This window comes from Nycticebus coucang, chromosome 8 (genome assembly GCF_027406575.1).
Source record: "Nycticebus coucang isolate mNycCou1 chromosome 8, mNycCou1.pri, whole genome shotgun sequence".
In the NCBI taxonomy this organism is placed as follows: Eukaryota; Metazoa; Chordata; class Mammalia; order Primates; family Lorisidae; genus Nycticebus; species Nycticebus coucang.
This window is the reverse complement of record NC_069787.1, coordinates 99,444,732-99,466,780: the sequence shown is the minus strand read 5'-3', so window position 1 is coordinate 99,466,780 and position 22,049 is coordinate 99,444,732. Positions and strand designations below refer to the sequence as shown.

The 22,049-nt window shown below is 39.2% G+C and overlaps 1 protein-coding gene across 1 annotated transcript in view; it reads left to right on the top strand.

The window, feature by feature from the left end:
- ACAD11 (acyl-CoA dehydrogenase family member 11) overlaps positions 1-22,049 on the top strand; it is a 92,839-nt gene that overhangs the window by 57,277 nt on the left and 13,513 nt on the right. The window contains exons 14-17 of the mRNA XM_053600796.1: positions 14,352-14,418; positions 15,697-15,782; positions 17,915-17,986; positions 19,109-19,263. Coding sequence (XP_053456771.1) covers positions 14,352-14,418; positions 15,697-15,782; positions 17,915-17,986; positions 19,109-19,263 — 380 coding nt within the window. The remainder of the gene's footprint in view (positions 1-14,351; positions 14,419-15,696; positions 15,783-17,914; positions 17,987-19,108; positions 19,264-22,049) is intronic.

The following is a 22,049-nucleotide window of genomic DNA, read 5'->3' as shown; positions in this document are numbered from 1 at the left end:
ATTCTATTAATCTTGTTTGCAATCCAAATTCTGAATTCAATTTCTGACATCTCGGCCAGCTGTTTATGAATGGGATCTTCAGTTACACTACCTTATCTTTCCTTGGGGGGGTTGATCTATTCTGGTTATTCACGTTACCAGAATTTTTCCACGGATTGCACCCCATGATTACTTTACACCATTTGATTTTTCCCCTGGAGCCTTGTCAAGGACATGTGCAGTGCTACAGCCTGAGATGTGGGAGACCTATTTGATGTGGTGGGGCTAAGTGGTTCTGTCTTGTTTTCAGCTGGTCTCTTTTCGCCCCTCGTGAAACAGTTACTCTGGGTTGAAGTCTCAGCTGTAGAGAAATACCAGCAAGTAAGTCACCCTGCCCCCCACAGGCAACAATTGGAAAAGGAAAATCAAACCTTCCTACAACCACATACCCAGGGCACTACTTGAATAGTCCTCAGGCGATTGGCTCAGTTCAAAAGGTCCAAATCAATTGTCTCAGTCATCACCTGTCTCAGGTGGGAGAGTTTAAAAGGTCTCTGGCAACTGGAATGCAGGGGTCTGGTGACAACTCAAATATGACTTGTTCCAGTGCTCTGTGAAGTCCGGAGGACCCACCCAGCAAATAGATTTGTCTGGGAAGGTTGATACCTCCTTCCCCACTTTGCAGCTCTGTCACATCCAGTCACTGATAGCCCCTCAGGGCTGTGACCTAGTCAGTTATCTCCAATGAGCAGATATCCAGAGGTTTGCACCTGCCTAAATCACAAGGAAGTCTGTGTCTGCTCAGCCAGGCCGCTGCTCTCTGCCTCTATCCAGCAGGGGGCCGTGAGACCTGTCAACCTTGAGCACTTGATGGAGGCTGGGGGGTGTTCACTCAGTTCCAGCCCTGCCCTTGATTGATGTTACTGGCAGAACAGAATAACCTTGTGGGAGTTTGTTTCTGTCCCAGCTAAATTCCTCTGCAGAAGAGGGGCTGGTTTGAGTTTCTAGAACCTGTGCCTCAGGCCGTCTTTACTCTTGCAGGTTTATATTCACAGCACAGTTAGCTGTCACCTCTAGCCTCCTGTCCTCCTTTGTCTATAGGCTTATGATCCCCTGAAGGCTGGGTGCATCTTAGGCTCAGTAGAGCAGTCCTCTGGATCAGCCCCACCCTGGGAGTTTCCCGGCTCTGTGCATGCGTTTTCTAGTCTCCGCATTCCACCCAGGCCAGTACTGCCTCAGGTAAACCCTTTACTCACGGGGCCAGTGTTTCAGTCTCAGATCTGTTCCATGGTGGTTGCCATCTGGGAAGATGCCCAGCCTCCTCTGGTTGCCCAGGGAGATGGGGGAGTGGCTTTGGGATATCCGGGGGTGGGCCTTGTTGTTGCTAAAAATGGCTGCTGCTCTGCACCTCAGGGCACTGCTGCTCCCGTGTGATTCCCTGAGCCGACCGTCGTCTCCTCACTCCTGTGCTGCAGAATCAGCACTGACCAGCTGCAGTCCAGGTCCTGTCCACATCCCTCGAGAAATCACCCAAGAATCTGGACTCCTGGGGCACAGGCCTCCAGACCTCAGAGTGAGAGTGAAGGGGAGTGCTGGGAGCTCAGAATTGCAGGTCATAACACCAAACTCATTGAGACTAAATGAGCAAATAAACAGATACCAAGGCTGTCGGACACGTGAGTCCATAGATGCACAAACAGACAGAGACACATAGACATACAGACAATACCCACAACAACAACAACAAAAAAAAACTACAATAAAAATAGTGATAATCTAAAATAATTGGAAAAAAAAGAAAAAAGTGGTGTTCATAAAAAAGTTAAAAAAAAAGAAAGGAGAAATTAAAAATAGAAAAAATAGAAATAAAAAAATATCTATAAAAAATAATAAAAAATTAACAATAGCTTCTCCAAGAAAATGGTGAGGAAAAAAACAGAACAAAAAAAAAAAGAGAGAGAGAGAAATGAAAAAAAAGGCACCAATCACAAAAATATTATTCCTGTATATATGTAGAAATATACATCTATATGTATGATGTAGGGATCAACTTTCATAGGAATATATTTATAATGCAATATACTTTCTGGACACCAGGTGACGCTGTGAGTGGTTCCCAGGCTTATACCTGATTCACAGTTTATACTATTATCACGGTAACCACCTTACCTGGCTGATCGCCATTTTGGAGTTTCTGTAAAAGTTTGTCACCTAACTATTATGAAACCTCAGCTGATCTGTTCCAGACGGCACTCCTATCCAACCTCCCAACTCAGTGCAGAAGTCTACACTTCACAAATCTTTCCACTCTGCTCCCACGTTCTCCTGCAAACTGGCGACTGCAATTGGCTGTGGGGGAGGGTGTTGGCTGCTGCCAGCTCACGCAGATGCTGGAGGCTTGTGTGGCTGCTGAGGGTCCTGCTGCTGCAGCCAGTTCCCGTGGCTGGAGTGCTTGGGGACCTTATTCTCAGTTTTGTGGTTTAGAGTCTCTCTTTTGAATCAGGACTTTTGAGTCCAGCCACCTGCCAGTTCGCCGAGCAGCCTGAACTGCCAGCCCCCTCCAACATTCCCCACCAGGAATGCTCTGGTCTGTTTAATCACTCCTGTTGTTCTGGGGGAAGGCATCCGCCATTTTGGATAGTTCAAAATGTCTATTTCCTGGGTGGCATCTCTTCCCTTCAATTTTCCATCTGGTTGCCCAGCTCCCTGTAGTTTTGAGTGGCTTTCCTTTCGGGTGCCACCCTCAGCTCAGGAATAAATTTTCGACAGTTGGGTTTTGCCAGTAATTGCAAGCTGCTGTCCTCTGTAAGGGAGGGCCTGCTAGCCAGCATGGCCAAGCAGAGAAAAATCTCTACAACAGAGTCAGTGGTTTTAAATTATTTCTCATATACAGCAAACCGCCAATTCGCTGAGCGTCTCCAGCTGTCCGTCCACACCAATAATCCACACGCGGGAAAGGTCCAGACCCCTCTTCCTCTCACCTGATGACTTGGAGAGGTGGGCTACATGTCCGTCCTGTCTGCCATCATGCTCTGCCTCCTTAATGTTGTCTTTTAACATATAATTATTGTCCAAGAATTTTCTGTGGACAAACCAAGTATCTTTTTCTGTTGATTTCATTCCTCATTATTTATTTTTATTTAGAGACAGGGTCTCACCCTATCACCAAGGCTAGAGTGCTTGATCATCATGGTGTGATTATTGCACACTGCAGCCTCAGTCTACTGGGCTCAAGTGATCCTCCTGCCTCAGCCTCCAGAGTAGCTGGAACTACAGATGTGTACCACCATACCTGGCTAGTTTTTAATTTTTTTTCTAGAGATAAGGTCTCGTTATGTTGGCCAGGCCAGACCAGACTGGTATTGAACTACTGTCCTCTAGTGATCCTCCTGTGTCAGCCTCCCAAAGAGTTAAAATTACAAGCCTGAGCCACCATGCCCAGCCTGATTTATCATTTTTAACATTTAAAATTCTTCCCCAGGAGGTGCCTGTGGCTCAAAGGAGTGGGGTGCTAGTCCCATATGCCAGAGGTGGCAGGTTCAAACCCAGCCCCGGCCAAAAACTGCAAAAAAATAAATAAATAAATAAAATAAAATAAAATTCTTTCCCATTTAGAGATTTGATAAATATTATTTTATTCTAATATCTTATAATTTGATTATTTGGAATTTATTTGGATACAACCATTGTCTATAACAAGAATAGCGATAGCAGGACCATATAACATTTTTGAATATATATATGTGTGTGTGTGTGTGTGTGTTATTTAGATACACACCTAAAATTGGATTCAGTGAATTTCAAAGGATATTTCTCCCATTAAAAATAACACATGCTCCATAAGAACACATGGCATTGTTTTTTGCTTTAACTATGGGATTGTATGATAAACCTTTCTTGTTAGCAAATGGAAATTTTTTTGTAAAATGGAATTTAACTCATAATTTTTTATTATAATTTGAGTTGTTAGTAGTGGTGCTAAAACTAAATTAAATTTAAGCATACCACCACAAAAATTCAGCATTGATTAAAAAAAAACTTGAGATTTTGTAAATGGCTAACCATGCTTCATATTGTACAGTTGTTTATATCACTTTCTTAATTATTAAAGACCACATTCATATACAATGGTCATAGATTTTTCTACTTGTCATCTTCCCTTTAATTAGAAAATGATTTTGTTGGCTGGGCACACTGGTTCTATAAGCCTAGCACTCTGGGAGGCCAAGGAAAGAGGACCATTTGAGCTCAGGAGTTAGAGAACAGGCTGAGCAAGAGTGAGACCCTGTCTCTACTAAAAATAGAGAAATTAGCCAGTCATTTTGGTGGGTGCCTGTTGTCCGAACCACTTGGGAGGCTAAGACAGGAGGAACCTTGAACCCAGGGGTTTGAGGTTCCTGGGAGTTAGGATGACACCATGGCACTCTAGCTCAGAGCAACACAGTGAGACTCTGCCTTTTAAAAAAAAAAGAAAAGAAAATGATTTTGTTGATAACCATATGATTGTAAAAGCTTAAGAAATGAAAAATCACCAGCAAATAACAAAGAAATATTTTCAGCCTGACATAATTCTGGCACTTGAGCAGTCTTGAAATATACAGAATCTGGATTCAAATCAAAATTATTTTATCTTTGCCATCTGTTTTCATTCATGAAGGCCTATGACACAAAAGTATTCTCTGTTCTATTCGTATTTCCTCTAATATATTTTATTTATGACATTTGGTATCCTGTTCACTTACTAAAATGATATAAAAGAGCAAAAATTCTCTTTAAAAGAAGGGTGTTTCAGCTTCTGCACCTGCCAAATTTTGCTTGTAGCTAAGAGGAGATGATGTATTTGTGAAGGGTTTTTCTCATTTTTTGAAAACATCAAGGTTAAATACAAATATTTCAAATTCTACAAACCATGTATTCACCCTTACTTCCTGTACTTAATGATCACAAAAAGATAGCCACATTAGAAGGTTTTTTGGTTTTTGTTTTAGAATTTAAATTTTTCTCCATATTAGCAAGACAGAGTCAAAAAACTATTTGCCTTGTTTCTTGAGTTTCATCAAAATTTACTTGCTATCTGAAATCTATTGGGAACTTATAGAACTTATAAATAATCTATATATTGAGGAAAAAAGGATTTGAACCCACAGTTCAAAGAATTGGAGAGGAGATTTTCTTTTGAAGGATTCAATTTCTGGTTATGTAGAATCTAAAAGACTTACCCCAAATTCTGATTATCTGGATGGAGAAAAGAGAAAGAAATGATCTATAATGAAAATGAACTCCAAATTATACCATTAGGTTCTAATCTGGCTTTCAGAATTGTGTCCACCAAGGAGACTGCATTATTTGGGGCAGGTCACCCAAACCCTTCAGCCTAGCCTATAGTCCTCTAGGCACTGGTCAAGGCTTCTTATAACTAAAACTTTGAAGACAGCTCTAAGTAGAGAAGCACTCAGTTGAAAAATTAGGAGAGAGTCACTCTGTAAAAGATTCTTCCTCTATAATCTCTAGGAGCCAAGGTATGAGTATATATCCTTGCACAGCCTTGGTCAAAACATTCCCCAGCTGAGCATTTCCGGCTAAGGAATCCTAGCTAAGATCCACAGTGAAGTGGAAAGGTATCCTCTGCCATCGAGTCATCCCAGTGCTCTTTGGGTTGGTCCTCAGATTAGTGAAATTCATTTTTTGTCTTAGACAATTCAGGCTGCTATGACACAGAACCATAAACTCGATAGTTTATAAACAACATAAATTTTTTTCTTGTGGTTACAGAGGCTGAGAAGTCCAAGATCAAGGCACCAGTAGAGTCAGTGTCTATTGAGGGCCTGCTTTCTGTTTCATAGATGGCACCTTCTTGTCACGTCCTTATGTGGTACAAGGGGTGACCAAGCTTCCTCAAGCCTCTTTTGTAGGGACACTAATCCCATTTTAATCACCTAATTACCTCCTTTAATCATCCAGTTACCTGCCAGAAACATCCAAATACCATCAGCTTGAATTAGGATTTCAGCATATAAATTCAGTAGGTTTTGGGAGGCACAAACACTCACACCATAGCAATATTTGATTTGACCTGTTAGCACCTATAAAAATCAGGACAGCTGAGTGTGGTATCTCATACCTGTAATCCTAGTGGGAGGATCACTTGAGGCCAGGAGTTGAAGACCTGCCTAGGCAATAAAATAAGACCCCATCTATAGGGCGGCGCCTGTGGCTCAGTCGTAAGGCGCCGGCGCCACATACCGAGGGTGGCGGGTTCAAACCCGGCCCCGGCTGAACTGCAACCAAAAAATAGCTGGGCATGGTGGCGGGCTCCTGTCGTCCCAGCTACTCGGGAGGCTGAGGCAAGAGAATTGCTTAAGCCCAGGAGTTGGAAGTTGCTGTGAGCTGTGTGATGCCATGGCACTCTACCTGAAGGGCATAAAGTGACACTCTGTCTCTACAAAAAAAAAAAAAAAAAAAAAAAGACCCCATCTATAAAATGTAAATACATATATATATTTTTTTTTCTTTTTTTTTTTTTTTTTTGCTGGGTACAATGGCACACATCGACAATGTCCCAGCTACTTTTGAGGCTGAGGCAGGATTGCTTGAGCCAGGAATTCCAGGTTGCAGTCAGCTTTGATCATACCATTACATTCCAGCCTAGGTGACAGAGTAATACCCTGTCTCAGAAAAAGAAAAAAAAACAGGACACACTCTTGCAAATATAAACAATGATACACAATTTGCAAAGTCAGACATGTTTGAAAAAATGAGGATAATCTAGTGGATTCACCATGAAGAATATGACATTCGAGATTCTTTAAAGTTAACTTTGAAATATGGGAATGGGGCATCTTTTCTCAGTAGTCCAAATGGGAATGGCCATTTTAGAACTGATTAAAAAGTAGATTCTATTAAATTTGAAGCAACTTGGCCAGGCACAGTGGGTCACATCTGTAATCCTAACACTCTGAGAGGCCCAAGGTAGGAGGATCTCTTGATTTCAGGAGCTAGAGACCAGGCTGAGCAAGAGTGAGACTCCTTTTCTACTAAAAATAGAAAAATTAGCCAGGCATTATGGCAATTACCTCTAGTCTCAGCTACTCAGGAGGCTGAGGCAGGAGGATGGCATGAAGGTTGTAAGCTAGGCTGACACCAACACTGGCCTGGGGAACAGAGTGAGACTCTGTCTCTTAAAAAAAAATAAATAAATAAAAACTTAAACTCAAATGATAAGCAATGGTTTTAAAATAATTGAATTTTAATTGTGACTATATTTTACTTTACATGTATTATTTATAGTACAGGATAATTGAGGCAGTTAGAATTTTAAGCTCTTGGTTTTATTGGTTTGGAGATTTTAGAACTTCTAATTTTTTCTAGTTTTAAGGTGAGCATTGCATTTCTCAAACTTCAGCTGATAAATATAATTCATGTGTTTTTCATGACTACAAACCCATTTTGTATTCAAATATACGTGAGTATGTAAGAAATTTATCACACTGGGTAAGTGAAGATCTGGTTTGGGGCAGCATTTAAAGGTGAGAACTCGAGGGCAGTTTCACTGCCTGTGTGTTGGAGTAAGTACTTAAGATTAACCTTCTCAGTGACAATAACTAAAAAGCTACCTGAAATTCTCTGGGAAGTGAACAAAGGCAAGCTGATTTGGTAGGAAAGTCAGTTTTGGGGATGAGACAGGCACAAGACAAGTTTTCCATTTTCAGACTTTAGCCTGAGGATACAGTGTGGTATGGGGAAAGCTGAAGCTTCTCTGGCAAACTCAGGTCTCTGTCTTGAGAAAGTAGAGGATAGTGTCTAGGACAGCCATGGTTGCTGGAAGATGAGGGAGGAGGAGTTGGTATTCCCAGAAAGGAAAAAGGGACAAAAAGCAGAACTCCAGGTTTCATGTATAAACTTTGCCCAGGTCTCTCTCTAGCTGACTCTTAAAGTCACACACAAGGCATATTCAAAGCACCTTGCAGCTAAATAACAAAAACTAAATTGAAATTTAATCTCCTATCCACCTAAATTGAGACAGACTCCATGGTTTACCGAAGTTTATCAACACTTTGTGGAAGAATATGACAGAATTCAGAGTTTCAAAACAAAAGAATCACAATGTCAAGAATATAATCTAAAATTACTCAACAAATGAAAAATAAGGAAAACATGACCTGTTTTCAAGGCCACCTCCAAAATGATCCAGATGTTAGAATTATCCAATAAGGATTTAAGGCAGCTATTATAAATTTGCTCAATAAGGTTGAGAAAAATAAAAAGATAGGAAATATCAGAAAAGAAATAGAAAACATAAAAAGGAACCAAGTAGAAATATCAGAACTTAAAAACATTTGAAAAAATTTCACTGACTAGACTTGATAACATATGGAGATGACAGAGAATAGAGTTAATGAACTGGAAGTCAAATCAGAGAGATTTTCTATTTTAAGAAAAGATTGAAAGAAATGAATAGTCCTAGGGACTCTGACTTACTCAAATAGTCAAAATTATGTGTAATTGGAGTTCCAGATGACAAGGAAAGAGAGAGATATTGTGATTTGAAAGAAGAACCAACTCGAAATTCTAAAACTTTCATTAATTATTGATATAAAAGAAATGTGTTTCAACTGAATTAAGGACCTTTGTTGTCTAATGTCAGTGCACATACCACAGACTTTTTGAGGCATAATAAAGTGATGTATTTGAACAATATTACGTTTTTCTTAAATTTATGAAAATGTTTACATTTTTCTTTTAATGAAAAAAGTTCATTCCTTTTCAGTATAATAGTTTCCTACTTTATTTTATTTGAAACATGTATATTTAGTAATAAGGTTAGGTTAGAAATGCTCAGAGTGGTGGAGAAAATGGTTTTTCTTTCTATCTCATACATAATACAGACACTAAGGCATATACTGGAGGGAAGAAATGGGAGAGCCAATTTTGCCTAACGTATTTGTTGTCTGACTGCTGTGTGAGTAGCTAGGATTACATCTGTTGGCTAATTTAATGTTTTCTTTTTTAATTTTCTATTCCAGTTAAAAGACCTCTCTCTTTCTAGTCATAGATAAAATCATATACACACTCCTCACACGATTGCATATTCTTATAATTCTTATGTTCTTATGGGTGTGGCTATGGAGAAAACAGTCTTATGATTCAAGCTTTTTTTTTTTGGTTGCAATTTGCCCGGGGCCGGGTTTGAACCCACCACCCTTGATATATGGCCACCCTCGGTATATGGGGCCAGCACCCTACCCACTGAGCCACAGGCGCCACCCATGATTCAAGCGTTAAGTGAGTCAAAGGTGTCTCCTTGGAATCAACACTAGCTGGAGAGGAACAGAGTAATTTTGTGTGTGTGTGTGTATGTGTGTGTGATACAGAGTCTCTTACTCTGTTGCCCTGGATAAAGTACTGTGGCATCATAGCTCACAGCAACTTCAAACTCTTGGGCACAAGTGATCCTCTTGCCTCAGACTCCCAAGTAGCCAGGACTATAGCTACCTGCCATGATGCCTGGCTATTTTTCTATTTTTAGTAGAGACCAGGTCTCACTCTTGCTCAGGCTGGTGTTGAACTCCTGAGTGCAAGCAATCACCTGCCTTGGCCTCCCAGAGTGCTAGGATTACAGGTGTAAGCCACCATGCCCAGCCCAGAGTCTCTCATTTTAAAGACACTGCTTTCTTCTCCTTTCCTCCTTCTAAGATGATCTAATTTTAAGTGTTCTTCATATCAGTTAAAGTGTTTTAACACTTTATGAGGGCAAGACATGATTGCAAGAGGGACTTTACCTAACAATTGCAATCAGTGTAACCTGGCTTATTGTACCCTCAATGAATCCCCAAGAATTAAAAAAAAAAAAAAGATATAGTAGATATACAGGATTTCTGGAGTTATGTGTTATCATATAAAAATGGAGAGATGTCCCACTGTATACAGGAAATGACTTCTCCGCAGATTAAAAGAAGATTAAGAAAGAAAAATAAAGAAAACATTTTGTAGTTCAGTTAGCAAGGCCTCTAAGTCTCTTTCTAATTGAGATCTGTGGATTTGTTTACAAGATGGTGGGCTAGCTCTTCCCTCCCTCCCTTCCTTCCTTCCTTCCTACCTTTTTTGTGGGGGGGAGGGGGGTAGAGACAGAAGACAGAGTCTCACTTTGTCACCCTGGGTAGAATACCCTGACGTCACAGCTCACAGCAACCTCAAACTCGGGCTCAAGCGATCCTCTTGCCTCTGCCTCCTGAGTAGCTGGGACTATAGGCGCCTGCCATAACACCCAGCTAGTTTTTCTGTTTTGGGTAGAGACAGAGTCTCCCTTTTGCTCAGGCTGGTCGTGAGCCAGCACTCCCAGCTGGCTAATTCTTTCTTTAATGTTTTTAAGTTGTTATTGTTATACAATTAGAAATTATAACAAATGAGAAAATATGTGAGAGCATACTATTTCCCATCCCTCCACATCCTAATACCATGTCATAGAGAAAATTATTTTAACAGTCTGTGTTTAGTTCTCTGGTTTTCACTACAGTTTAAGCAAAATACTTCTTTCTTTTTCCTGATTTATTCATTTTAGACAATATCCATTGACTTCCCAATTTGAATAGTGATAATTTAGTTCATTCGTATTATACCTCTTTGCCCTTTCCTGATGTAGATATTTATTCTATTATTTCAAATTTGTTGGCTTTTTTATTCTTTTTAAGCTTTAAATAATTGTTAAATCTCTTTCTGTATCCTCTTTGACAGAATCTTTTCAGGCTCTTCTGTGTAATAAAAAATATGAATTCTCTTCTCTCTTTACCTTTTATCCGTCTCTTCTTTCTTACCACTCATATCACTGTGGCTTCTACCTTTACATCATCAATATTACTAATATTTATTTTCTGTCTTGCAATCACAATTGTAGTTGACCACAAGATGACTCTAAGCTTTGAAAACCAACACATAGCATTTACCTTATCAGACTGTGTAAGTACTGTTCAATGCTGGTCTAAATAGTGTGTTAGATTTTGTGTCCTTCTGTAACTGATCCAATATAAAGTCACCTTAGAATGCTAGGGGGGGAGGGCGGCGCCTGTGGCTCAGTGAGTAGGGCGCCGGCCCCATATGCTGCAGAGGGTGACGGGTTCAAACCCAGCCCCGGCCAAACTGCAACCAAAAAATAGCCGGGTGTTGTGGCAGGTGCCTGTAGTCCCAGCTACTTGGGAGGCTGAAGCAGGAGAATCGCCTAAGCCCAGGAGCTGGAGGTTGCTGTGAGCTGTGTGAGGCCACGGCACTCTACCGAGGGCCATAAAGTGAGACTCTGTCTCTACAAAAAAAAAAAAGAATGCTAGGGGGGTTTTCCACCATCAAGACCAATTGGAGCAGGTTTTCTTTTACTCTATATATGTTATTAAATTCATGCCACATTACAGTTTTTTTTAATATTTAGACCACAGTTAACTTGTACATTTCAAAATTATTTTACCACGGTTTCTAATTGCCATTTTTCTTTAATGGTATTGTTTGCTCTTATAATGTCTCCTTCCTTTTACACAGATACCTCTAAATTGCACTTAAAATTATACTGACTTTCTTTTATGGAGACCTCTCTCTGGGAGTCCTTAGTCTTTCCTTGACAGTCTGACCTGTTATCCTTTAGAGATACTTTGATGTAATTATCCTGGGATCCAGTATCTCCTGGATTCTAGGACTTCCTTTTTCCTAATTTATTCTCTTATTTGCTTCAATATATTCTCAACTTTTTGATTTAAAAGGTACATAATAGGTAAATTCTATGAGCTCTGATGTGTCTGGATATGTATTTATTCTGCCTTCATAAAAATTGATAGTTTAAACAGGTATAGAATTCTATGAACTAATCATTTTCATGTAACATCTCTTTTGGCTGATGGAAAGTCTGATGCAAATCAATCTTTATTCTTTTTAGGAGGCATGCTTTATTCTGTCCGAAACCTTTTCGGATTTCTTTTTAATTGTTGGTGTTTTGAAATGTTAAAAGCACGTATTTGATGGATTTTTTTGCCAGTCAGGATACAGTGTGATTTTGATCCGAAGATTCTTTTTTATATTCTTCATTTGTGCAAATTTTATTCTACATAATTCTTTAATAGATTTTTCTGTTTTCTCTTTCTTGGACTGCTTTTTCTCTGATGTTGGACTTTATGGTTTAGCTCTAAGTGTCTGTTATTTTTGATTTCCTATTTTCAGTCTCTTTTTCTTTGACTTATTGGAAATTTTCTCCATTAAATTTTTAGTGTTTCTATTAAACTTATGTCTTAGCAATCATGTGCTTATCTCTAAACGTTTTTATATCTTTGTTCTAGGATTTTTCCTGTTTCATCGCATACTTTTCTGATTTTATGGCTATAATACCTTTGTATGTCTCATGTTATACTAACTAGAATTTTTGTTTGGTTTAACTCAGTTTTGTTGTTGTTTTTATGTTCTTCCTGTTTCTTGTTTTATTTCATTCCTTTGTGGTCAGTTTTCAAGTTTATTTTGGTCATTCTCCTTAATGTTTCAGATTCTTTTCACATGTCACAGAGTCTTGGTTTTTCTGTTCAGACTTCAGGGAAAAGAAAGGGTAGCTGATTTAGGTTTTCTCTGCTACTAACTTAGAGCTCTTTTTCCAGGCTGTTTCTCTCCTGAGAAGGAATTCTGTAAGAATGGGAAGTGCATGACTGGAATTCACTTTAGAGTTAGCTGATGGGAAACTAGTTTTCAGGCAGTACCACCCCCAAGTATCAGAACGAGTTTAGTCAATTCTTTGTAATATACCACTAATATATATTCTTCTTCTTCAGTCTCAGTGTCAGATACTTGCCCGTAAGAGTGCCACCCGCTACATTGGCCTACTTAAAAATCTTTGATTGACCCCTGTCTTGTAGCCTCACTTCTCAGTCACACTTTCTGACTCTGAGGCCAGAAGCTTCTCCCTGTGCAGTTCCTTGCAACATTTTCTAGACCGATGTTTTTCAACCTTTTTTATTTCATGGCACACTTAAACCTATAGTTCAACTTTCATGGGACACATGATGTTGATCAAAAAAACAAAAGAGTAAAAAAAACAGTATACTTACTGTGCTTTGAACTTCTTTTGAAAATGCTTTAATTAATGATTTTTAAAATTTTTCTCAGCACCCCTAAGTTCCTCTCATGGCACACCAGTGTGCCACAGTACACTAGTTGAAAATCACTGTTCTAGACACTGACTTCTTTGCCCATTTCATTAGTCCGCTTGCCTCCACCTGTTTTCCAGATATTTATTGAAATCTCTCATCTGTTGGTGGTCCCCAACACCCCCAATGCTGTGGCTCACCTGTACTGCTTTTTATGGGTATCGTTATGCCTTGATTGCACTTTCATATTTCTGTTTCAATGGGATTTCATGAGCCATGAGAGGCAAACAAATATTTCTGCCATTTTGAATCTCTCTAAGTTGGTTTTAGAAAAGCTACCAGCTCAATTTCTACTCTGAACTTTAGGAAATTTTATATTACTTCCTTTGTATAGCTTTTTATTTTTATTTGAACATCTATCTCCTTAGATGGACTGGAAACTCAGTCAGAGCAATAGTTGTATGCTCTGTTTCATTTGCTTCTTGGTTAGAGCCAGAGACTCAACTATAAGGAGTTTCAAATTTTCAAATGTAAGTGCTAATGTCTGAAGTATAATAGACCTCTTCTTTCTAACAAAATAATTTGGTAATTTGAGACTTTGTATAAATATGTTTAGCCTAGTCTAATCCAGTTAGTCGTTTATGGCCTTACAATAGGAAAGACAGTTAAATAGGAGTTTCCCTGAGAGACAGGGGGTTTAGACTTGCTGGTGAACATGAAATGTACTTTTCTGCAAGAAGACCCCTGGGGAAAGTTGCTACAGACTTCTGAACTGTGATAAAATAAAATTTTGCATTCAAATGAGAATAACAATACATTTTCAAATTTCTGACCCTTTATAAATGAATAAATAGGAACTATGTTTACTGAAGGTGGGATCAGAGCATCAGATATGTGGATATATAAGATGCTATATTAGACATATAAAATTTCACAAGTTTCTAGTGTGCTGATGTCTGAAATGGTTTAAATGGGAGAGTTTTGCTTTGTCTTAGTAGTTAGAGCTGTTGCATGCTTCTTGGACTTTGGTTATTTTTGTGCAGCAGCTTTCATTGATGGCGTCTATTCTTGGTCTTGCCTAATCACTTTTCTTGGATGATGTACAGTGTTGTACATGGGTATTATTATCTTAATGAATCAAAAATTTTCTCCTTATTTGTTTTTTTGGCAGAGATAAACTTGGAAAGATTAGAACCTTCAAGGTCAATTGTCAAACCAGAAATTTCCTTTTATAATCTATATTGTTTATTTTCTTCCTTGTTTTAGGAGCTGGGAATCCCAAGTGCAAAATTGCAATTGTTTTGGGAAGAACTAAAAATACTTCTGTCTCCAGGTAATATAAATGAAATAATTCTTTTTTATTTTTTTCTCTTTTTTTTTCTTTTCTTTCTTTCCTCCTTCCCTCTCTCCCTTCCTGCCTTCCTTACTTCCCTCCTACTTTCTTTCTGTCTCTTTTGTTTTGGCCGGTTCTCACTCTATCACTCAGGCTGGAGTGCAGCGGTATCTCATAGCTTATTGCAGCCTCAAAGTCCTGGGTTTAAGTGATCCTCCTGCCTCATTCTCCAGGCTAACCAGAACTACAGCAATGTGCTACCACACCACTATTTTTTTTTTTTAATAGATAAGATTTTGAACTGCTAGCCTCAAATAATCCTCCCATCTTGGTCTCCCAAAGCCACCATGTCCTGCCTATAAAACAATTCTGATTGAAAAAATCTAGAGCAGCACCCATAGCTCAGTAGGTAGGGCACCGGCCACATACACTGAGGCTGGTGGGTTCAAACCCAGCCTGGGCCTGTTAAAACAACAATGACAACTGCAACAAAAAAATAGCTGAGTGTTGTGGCGGGTGCCTGTAGTCCCAGCTACTTGGGAGGTTGAAGCAGGAAAGTTGCTTAAGCCCAAGAGTTGGAGGTTGCTGTGAGCTGTGACACCACAGCACTCTACTCAGGGCAACAGCTTGAGACTCTGTCTCAAAATAAATAAAATAAAATAAAATAAAATGAAAAATATACATAGGAATAAAAGTCTATCTTTCTCCCTACTTACTTAATTTACTTAAAGTGTACTGTTTGGGCTCACAAATCATAATATAAAATTGTTCTGATAATAAATGTCACGTATTTGTATTTCACAAGTATTTTGCTGAAGATGTATTTGGAAAACATTTTAGGGAGAGTTGCTGTACATTCTTCGTTGTGGAATTTCTAGCATTAGGACATGTTGCTAAATCAGCCAAGCTATTTGGACCAGATTATTAGACATAAACTATTTCAGAACTGCCTGTAATAATAAAGTGATTAGATAGATCAATGGCAATAGTCTTATAATGTTTGATTTTGCAGTTGAGTTCCCAGTTATCAGTGTTGAGCACTGAGAAAACTCAGAGAAAAAACTTCACTTATTTTCAAATCATTTCTTTGTTCCATATCACACCCTGCACCAGACTGTGCTTGGTGTACATCTTCCACATAGTTTCCGTCCCGGTCATCATTGCTTATGTGATTATATAATAATGACAAAAACAAAAAGATAATTTCTTTGCCTGACATCTGTTTAATTTTTCTGCTTAGCAACTAACATTTCCTATCACTATTTTTCTTTTGATTAGACACAAACAACACAGCATGGTGCTTGTTCCTATCAACACACCTGGAGTAGAAATAATAAGGCCTTTGTCAGTTTTTGGCTATATGGGTAAGTACTCAGTAAATATCCCCATGCATTATCAAGCAAGAAGATTAGAATATGCATTAACATTGCAGGGAATAGATAGCATTTTAATACAGGGTGGACATAAAGTTCATGTGCAATTTAAAATAGTTTGACATAGTAAATTGCACACGAACTTTACATCCACCCTGTATATGAGATGTATTCTTAGAAATCTCCTTGGCTCTGACTACTGTCTTAATATAAATGCCAGAAAAGTTCAGAATGGAACAAACAAAACTAAACTTTTGTTTAGTTTTCAGGAAAGGACAGATTATAGGTAAGGAACAATAATTCCACCAGTCTTCTCTCTGTCATCCATGAGAATGAATTAATGAGAGAAACATAGACAAATTAAATCTATAATCCACGGTGACATTTATTTTTATCTCCAAGTTTAGCTTTCATGATCTATAAGAACTGTTAGCCGGGTGTTGTGGCGGGCGCCTGTAGTCCCAGCTACTTGGGAGGCTGAGGCAAGAGAATCGCTTAAGCCCATGAGTTGGAGGTTACTGTGAGCTGTGTGAGGCCACGGCACTCTACTGAGGGCCATAAAGTGAGACTCTGTCTCTACAAAAAAAAAAAAAAAGAACTGTTAATAAGCCATGAGTTTTGACTTATTTGAGTGCAGGCTTTTCCTTCCTTCTGCCCTTGAGTGGAATTTCTGAGAAACAAGGATTCTTTTGTTTTTGTTTTCTGCACCTGCCCTGGGCACATGTCTGTTATGTCCATGCTGTTCAGGTCACCCACTCAGCAAGTATTTATTGAGCACTGAGTACTACTAGGTACTTGGAATGCATTAGAAAACACAGTAGAGGGCGGTGCCTGTGGCTCAAGGAGTAGGGCGCTGGTCCCATATGCGGGAGGTGGCGGGTTCAAACCCAGCCCCGGCCAAAAATCACAAAAAAAAAAAAACAAAAAAACAGTAGACTAAGATCCTTGCTTTGAGGAGATTACAAGAAGACAGGAAATAACTAGGAACACATAGATGAGTAAATTATATAGAATGTTAGCAGGTGGTAAATGCTTTGGAAAAATTGATTGAACTTGGAAGTTCGGTGGTGGCTCAGGTTTCCCCTATATAATTGAATATAACTAATGAAGACATTCAGGTGGCAGAAGGAAGACTTGAAGTTGTATAGGACACTTGACATCCTCACCTTCTGTAGGATGGACCCACAAATTAAGCTTAAGCGGCAGGATGGTATGAACAAGCTCTCTGGGAACAAACTGTGCATGAGAAATTGTTGGCTTTAGAGCTATAGCCTGAAAGACACAAAAAATGTATTTAAAATATACTTAAGCTGCAAATAGAATCCATTGCAGAGACTACGTTTGAATTTTCAGTATGAAAAATCTACCAGCACCTCTCCAATGCCCTATGTCCAAGGCCAAAAGAAACAGTGTGGAGAAAGTTGATTATTAATATCTATTCCTACAGGAAAAGGGTGTAAAATCAGCATGAAATTATCTCTAGGACTTGGCAAGGAAGAGGAAGGATAATACAAAGATATAAGTCTGAATATGTTCCCAGTCTTAGTGATCCAAATGCAGGAGGCAAACCCGTGGTGGAACACGTAGAGACTGGGCGTAAACCTTCTGGGCTCTGGGTAGTCACTAACGCCGAACCTCCTCTGTCACTTCAGGGCCTGTGCAGGTCAGGCATTGGTTTCCACAATGAGGAAAATGAGGACTTGGAATTACACCTCTTACTTTCAAGTTTTTAAACATTGAAACTTTTTTTTTTTCAAGCAAAATCTTCTTTTCCTAAGCAAAACGTTTTTTGGAATCCTATATATAAAATATTTTAAAGAAGTAATAATAAAACAATAATAAAATGGTCTGGGTGGAGCTGTGGAGTCGTCTTTCTCTTTCATAGCTCTACAACTTAAGAAAATGAATTAGAAACCCTCTAGATCAAACGATGTGTAAGATCTTTCTAACTTCTGAAGAGTTGATGAGTTTTCTGGGCTGCTAGGGGATTCTGGGCTCAGGTCTACCCAGGACAGTCCATGAAAAATGGGTCATCTAAATCTCACTTTCTTTGACTAATTATACTTTGGCAGATTATTTAATGTCTCAGATTGCTCTTTAAAGTTTTGTTTTCTACTTTATAGACCATTTTCATGGAGGACATTTTGAGATCCATTTTAATCAAGTACGAGTTCCTGCCACCAATTTAATCCTAGGTGAGGTGAGATAAATTTGGATAAATGATTCTCCAGTATTGTATAATAATATTTTCAGGACTAAATCTGGGAAAGATACGCAGTCTAAATCTACCTTAATTTAGACAATTTCCTTTCTTTTTGCTCTGTTTATCAAGGAAGAGTTTTCCATCTGATGGATTTCCCAGGTGGAATGGTAAGGTTTTATTTAAGCATTGGATGTGGCTTTGTAATCATATCCGTTGAAAAACATGGCTAACTATATGAGGTATGCAATTCAGAGCAACACACTTTTTCCTAAAACAGAATCCGTAGGCTCTATTTGTTTTTAAAAAGCCTCAGTACTTTTTGAAGTCAAGTCTTATATATAAGTTAGAAGCATAAATAACCCTGAGCACTATTTGCCCGAAATCACTCTATCCTCTTGCTCATGGAAATCCTGCACAAACCTCAGTGAACCTCTCAGATGTGGCCTCTCAGAAATGATTTTGTTTCTCACCCCATTCACACCACAAGCCACTGACCCCTGCAGGCCCTTAGGTTATAATGGTGACCAGAAAATCTTTCTCTTCTGCATTCTTTGTTTCTTTTGATAGCCCGAATCCTTGCCCCCCTTCTGGGTTCTAAATTCTCAGTGTTGGGACTGTGTCTTATCTACCCTTGTATCTATTGTAGCACTAATAAAGTAGCTCCAGAGACAGTGCTCTCCTTAGCTTGAAATATTTAATGAGGGTGGTTTTTAAAACAGAAATAACCTCATTATAAAACTGACTTTTGGGGGGAGGATGGGTGGAGGGAGGGTGATTGGTGGGATTACACCTGCAGTGCATCTTACAAGGGTACATGTGAAACTTAGTAAATGTAGAATATAAATGTCTTAACACAATAACTAAGAAATGGCCAGGAAGGCTATGTTAACCAGTGTGATGAAAATGTGTCAAACGGTCTATAAAACCAGTGTATGGTGCCCCATGATCACATTAATGTACACAGCTATGACTTAATAAAAAAAAAGAAAGCTGACTTTTTTTTCACCAGAATGACATTTTTATTGAGGGCAGCTCATCATTTGTCCATACGATTTGTATGGACAAGAAAAGGAATGGGTTGGACCCTTTTCAGGTTCCCCTTTTTTTCTTACAGGTGAAGGCAGGGGATTCGAAATTTCCCAAGGCCGCCTGGGACCTGGCAGAATCCACCACTGTATGAGGACAGTTGGTTTAGCGGAACGTGCTTTGCAGATCATGTGTGAACGGGCATCACAAAGAGTAGCCTTTAAGAAGAAACTGTATGCGCACGTAAGGGTGATCGCTTACTGGAATTTGTACAGCCCAGTGTACCACACTAACATTGGACAGAGACACTGCATAGTGAAAGTTTTCCTCTACATGAACAAAGTGATTATTTTCCAAAAAGCATATTTATGTCTATATTTAAATATGATTATGTTGGCCAGGCACGATGACTCATGCCTATAATCCTAGCACTCTGGGAAGCCATGGTAAGTGGATTGCTTGAGCTCAGGAGTTTGAGACCAGCCTGAGCAAGACCCTGTCTCTACTAAAAATAGAAAAGTAAACTGGGCATTGTGATGGGTTCCTGTAGTCCCAGCTACTTGGGAGGCTGAGGCAAAAGAAGCATGTCAGCCCGAGAGTTTGAGGTTGCTGTGAGCTATGACACCATAGCACTCTAACCAGGGTGACAGAGTGAGACTCTGTCTCAAATAAATAAATAGGAGCATAGTCTGAAGAGAGGGATTTATCTTCATGAAAAGTGAAATAACTTCTAAAGTGCTTCAACACCTCAGCACACAAGAGTGTGGATACTTCCCTTGCTTCACCTTTCCCAGATTCTCATTCTCTAGACAGTCCAGTGCATTAGAGCTCTCTGTGGACATGAAGAGGCTGTCAGAAGGAAGAGGGACCTGCCTTGTCCTTGGTTTCCTAGAAAGAAACTAGGAAAGATAAGTATAAAGATATTGGAGGAGATTTAAAGATGGAATGGACTGCCTCAGGAGGACTTGAGTTCCCTATCACTGGAGAAATCCAAGTACAAATGGGACCAGAATGGGATGTTCATGATTTTTTTAAATTTTGATCTATAAATTATGTACTACTAAGTCTGTTGTTTACAAAGCACTATTAACATAGTTATATATAATCAAAATTAGGAAATATTGATTGAGAGAAAAAAGAAGTATCATTTCAGAATTCTTTGGAAAACCTGTTACAGCAAGGTAGGATACCCAAATCATCTTCCTTCTAAATTTTAAAAATTCAAGAAAGTCTGGGAACAGGGCTCACACTCGTAATCCCAGCACTTTTGGAGGCCAAGGCAAGAGCATCACTGGAGGCCGGGAGTTTGAGAGCAGACTGAGTGACATAGCAAGACCCCGTTTTTATGAAAACTTTAAGAAATAGCTGGCTATGGTGGCATGCACCTGTAGTCCCAGCTACTCAGGAGACTGAGTCAGGAGGATGGTTTGAGCCCAAGAGTTCAGGCTACATGAGCTATGATGATGCCAGTACATTGTAGCCTGGGTGACAGTGAGACTTTGTGTCAAATAAATAAACGAGTGAGTGAAAGAATGAAGGCAAGAATAATTGTTATTAAGCATTTGCTATTTATTGTTGCTAACATGTTAGTGTTAAGTCAAATTTGTGATAGAGCCACATTCGTGTTTGTTGGGCATGTATATTTAAGCACATTGGTCTCCTTGTAAAGTATATTTATGGCCATCTTGTAAAATTTTGGAGTGTATTTTTTACCTTAAATTCTTTTAAGTTTGCTTTTAGTGAAGTGTTATTCAGCACATATAGGATTTATTTGTATTATTCGTTTTGTGAACAAGGCAGCCTGCCTCGTGACACCACACCTGGGGCTGATTTGTGGGGCACCCCTTTAGTATACGGTGAGGGCAAAGGTTCTTCTGTTGGGTGGGAGGAGGTGAGACAGTGTGACCTGGTAGGGCCATGGATGCAGCCCTGCCGTTCCTGAAAAGGGACTGAAGGGTTGCTCGTGGCACCCATCATTCCTTCTTCCCCTCTTTTTTCATGCAGACTCTAGAGCAGGATGAAGGGCAGACATAGTACAGTGGACAGACAGACATCTTGAATGTACAAAAGCGCTCTGCCTGGGTTGCTTGCACGCAGGTTAGTTTAATATATACTAGAGAGACATTTCCTCCACCCTTTAATGTGTCATGTAGAGCAAGTCTGGGCTTTTTAAAAACTTGCCTTTCTTCCCTGGAAACTTCTCGTATCTGGCACAAATGAAATGATCTGGCAGAAACAGAAAGAGATGTTTGAGCATGTCATAAACAAAAATGTGGGCCAGGGTGTTTGTTCTAATTTGTGAAAGGAATATTCCATTTCCCTGAATTTGGAGAATCCTTCCAGCTGCCTTCTCAGTTTTTCCAGGCTGTAAAGCACAAACTTCTCAGTCAATGTTCTGGCTTATTCTGGCTTAGTAATTTGGCGGCTCCCTAGAACATTCAGTTTCTAACCACTTAATGCTTTTCAGCAAAATCTAGGGATCCTTGGAGACCCAGCTGAGAATGTCCTTTTTTCTAAAGTGGATAAGTAAATGCATTTTGAATCTGTTCATAAAGTTAAAACCAGTTTTACAGCCATCAAAAAATATTTATCGACTGCCGTGAGCTTGTTTGAAATTGGTAACTCAGAGTTTTAACCTCTAAGGCAGTGCCATTCAATAGAAATATGCTGTGAGCCACCATGTAATGCTAATAGCAACATTAAAAAAAAAAAGGAAACAGATGAAGTAAATTTTAATAATGTATTTTATTTAACCCAATATATGCAAAATGTTATCACTTGAACGTAAAATCAATATAAAAATACTAAGGAGATACTTTACGTTCTTTTATTATTCAAAATCATGTGTATATTTTACACTTGTGATATATCTCAATTCAGATGAGGCATATTTCAAATGCTCAATAGCAACATGTGGTTAGTGGCTATTACATTTAACAACATTGCTCTAGACTGTGGAGGAGTCCTCAAACTACGGCCTGTGGGCCACATGCGGCGATGTGATTGTATTTGTTCCCGTTTTATTTTTT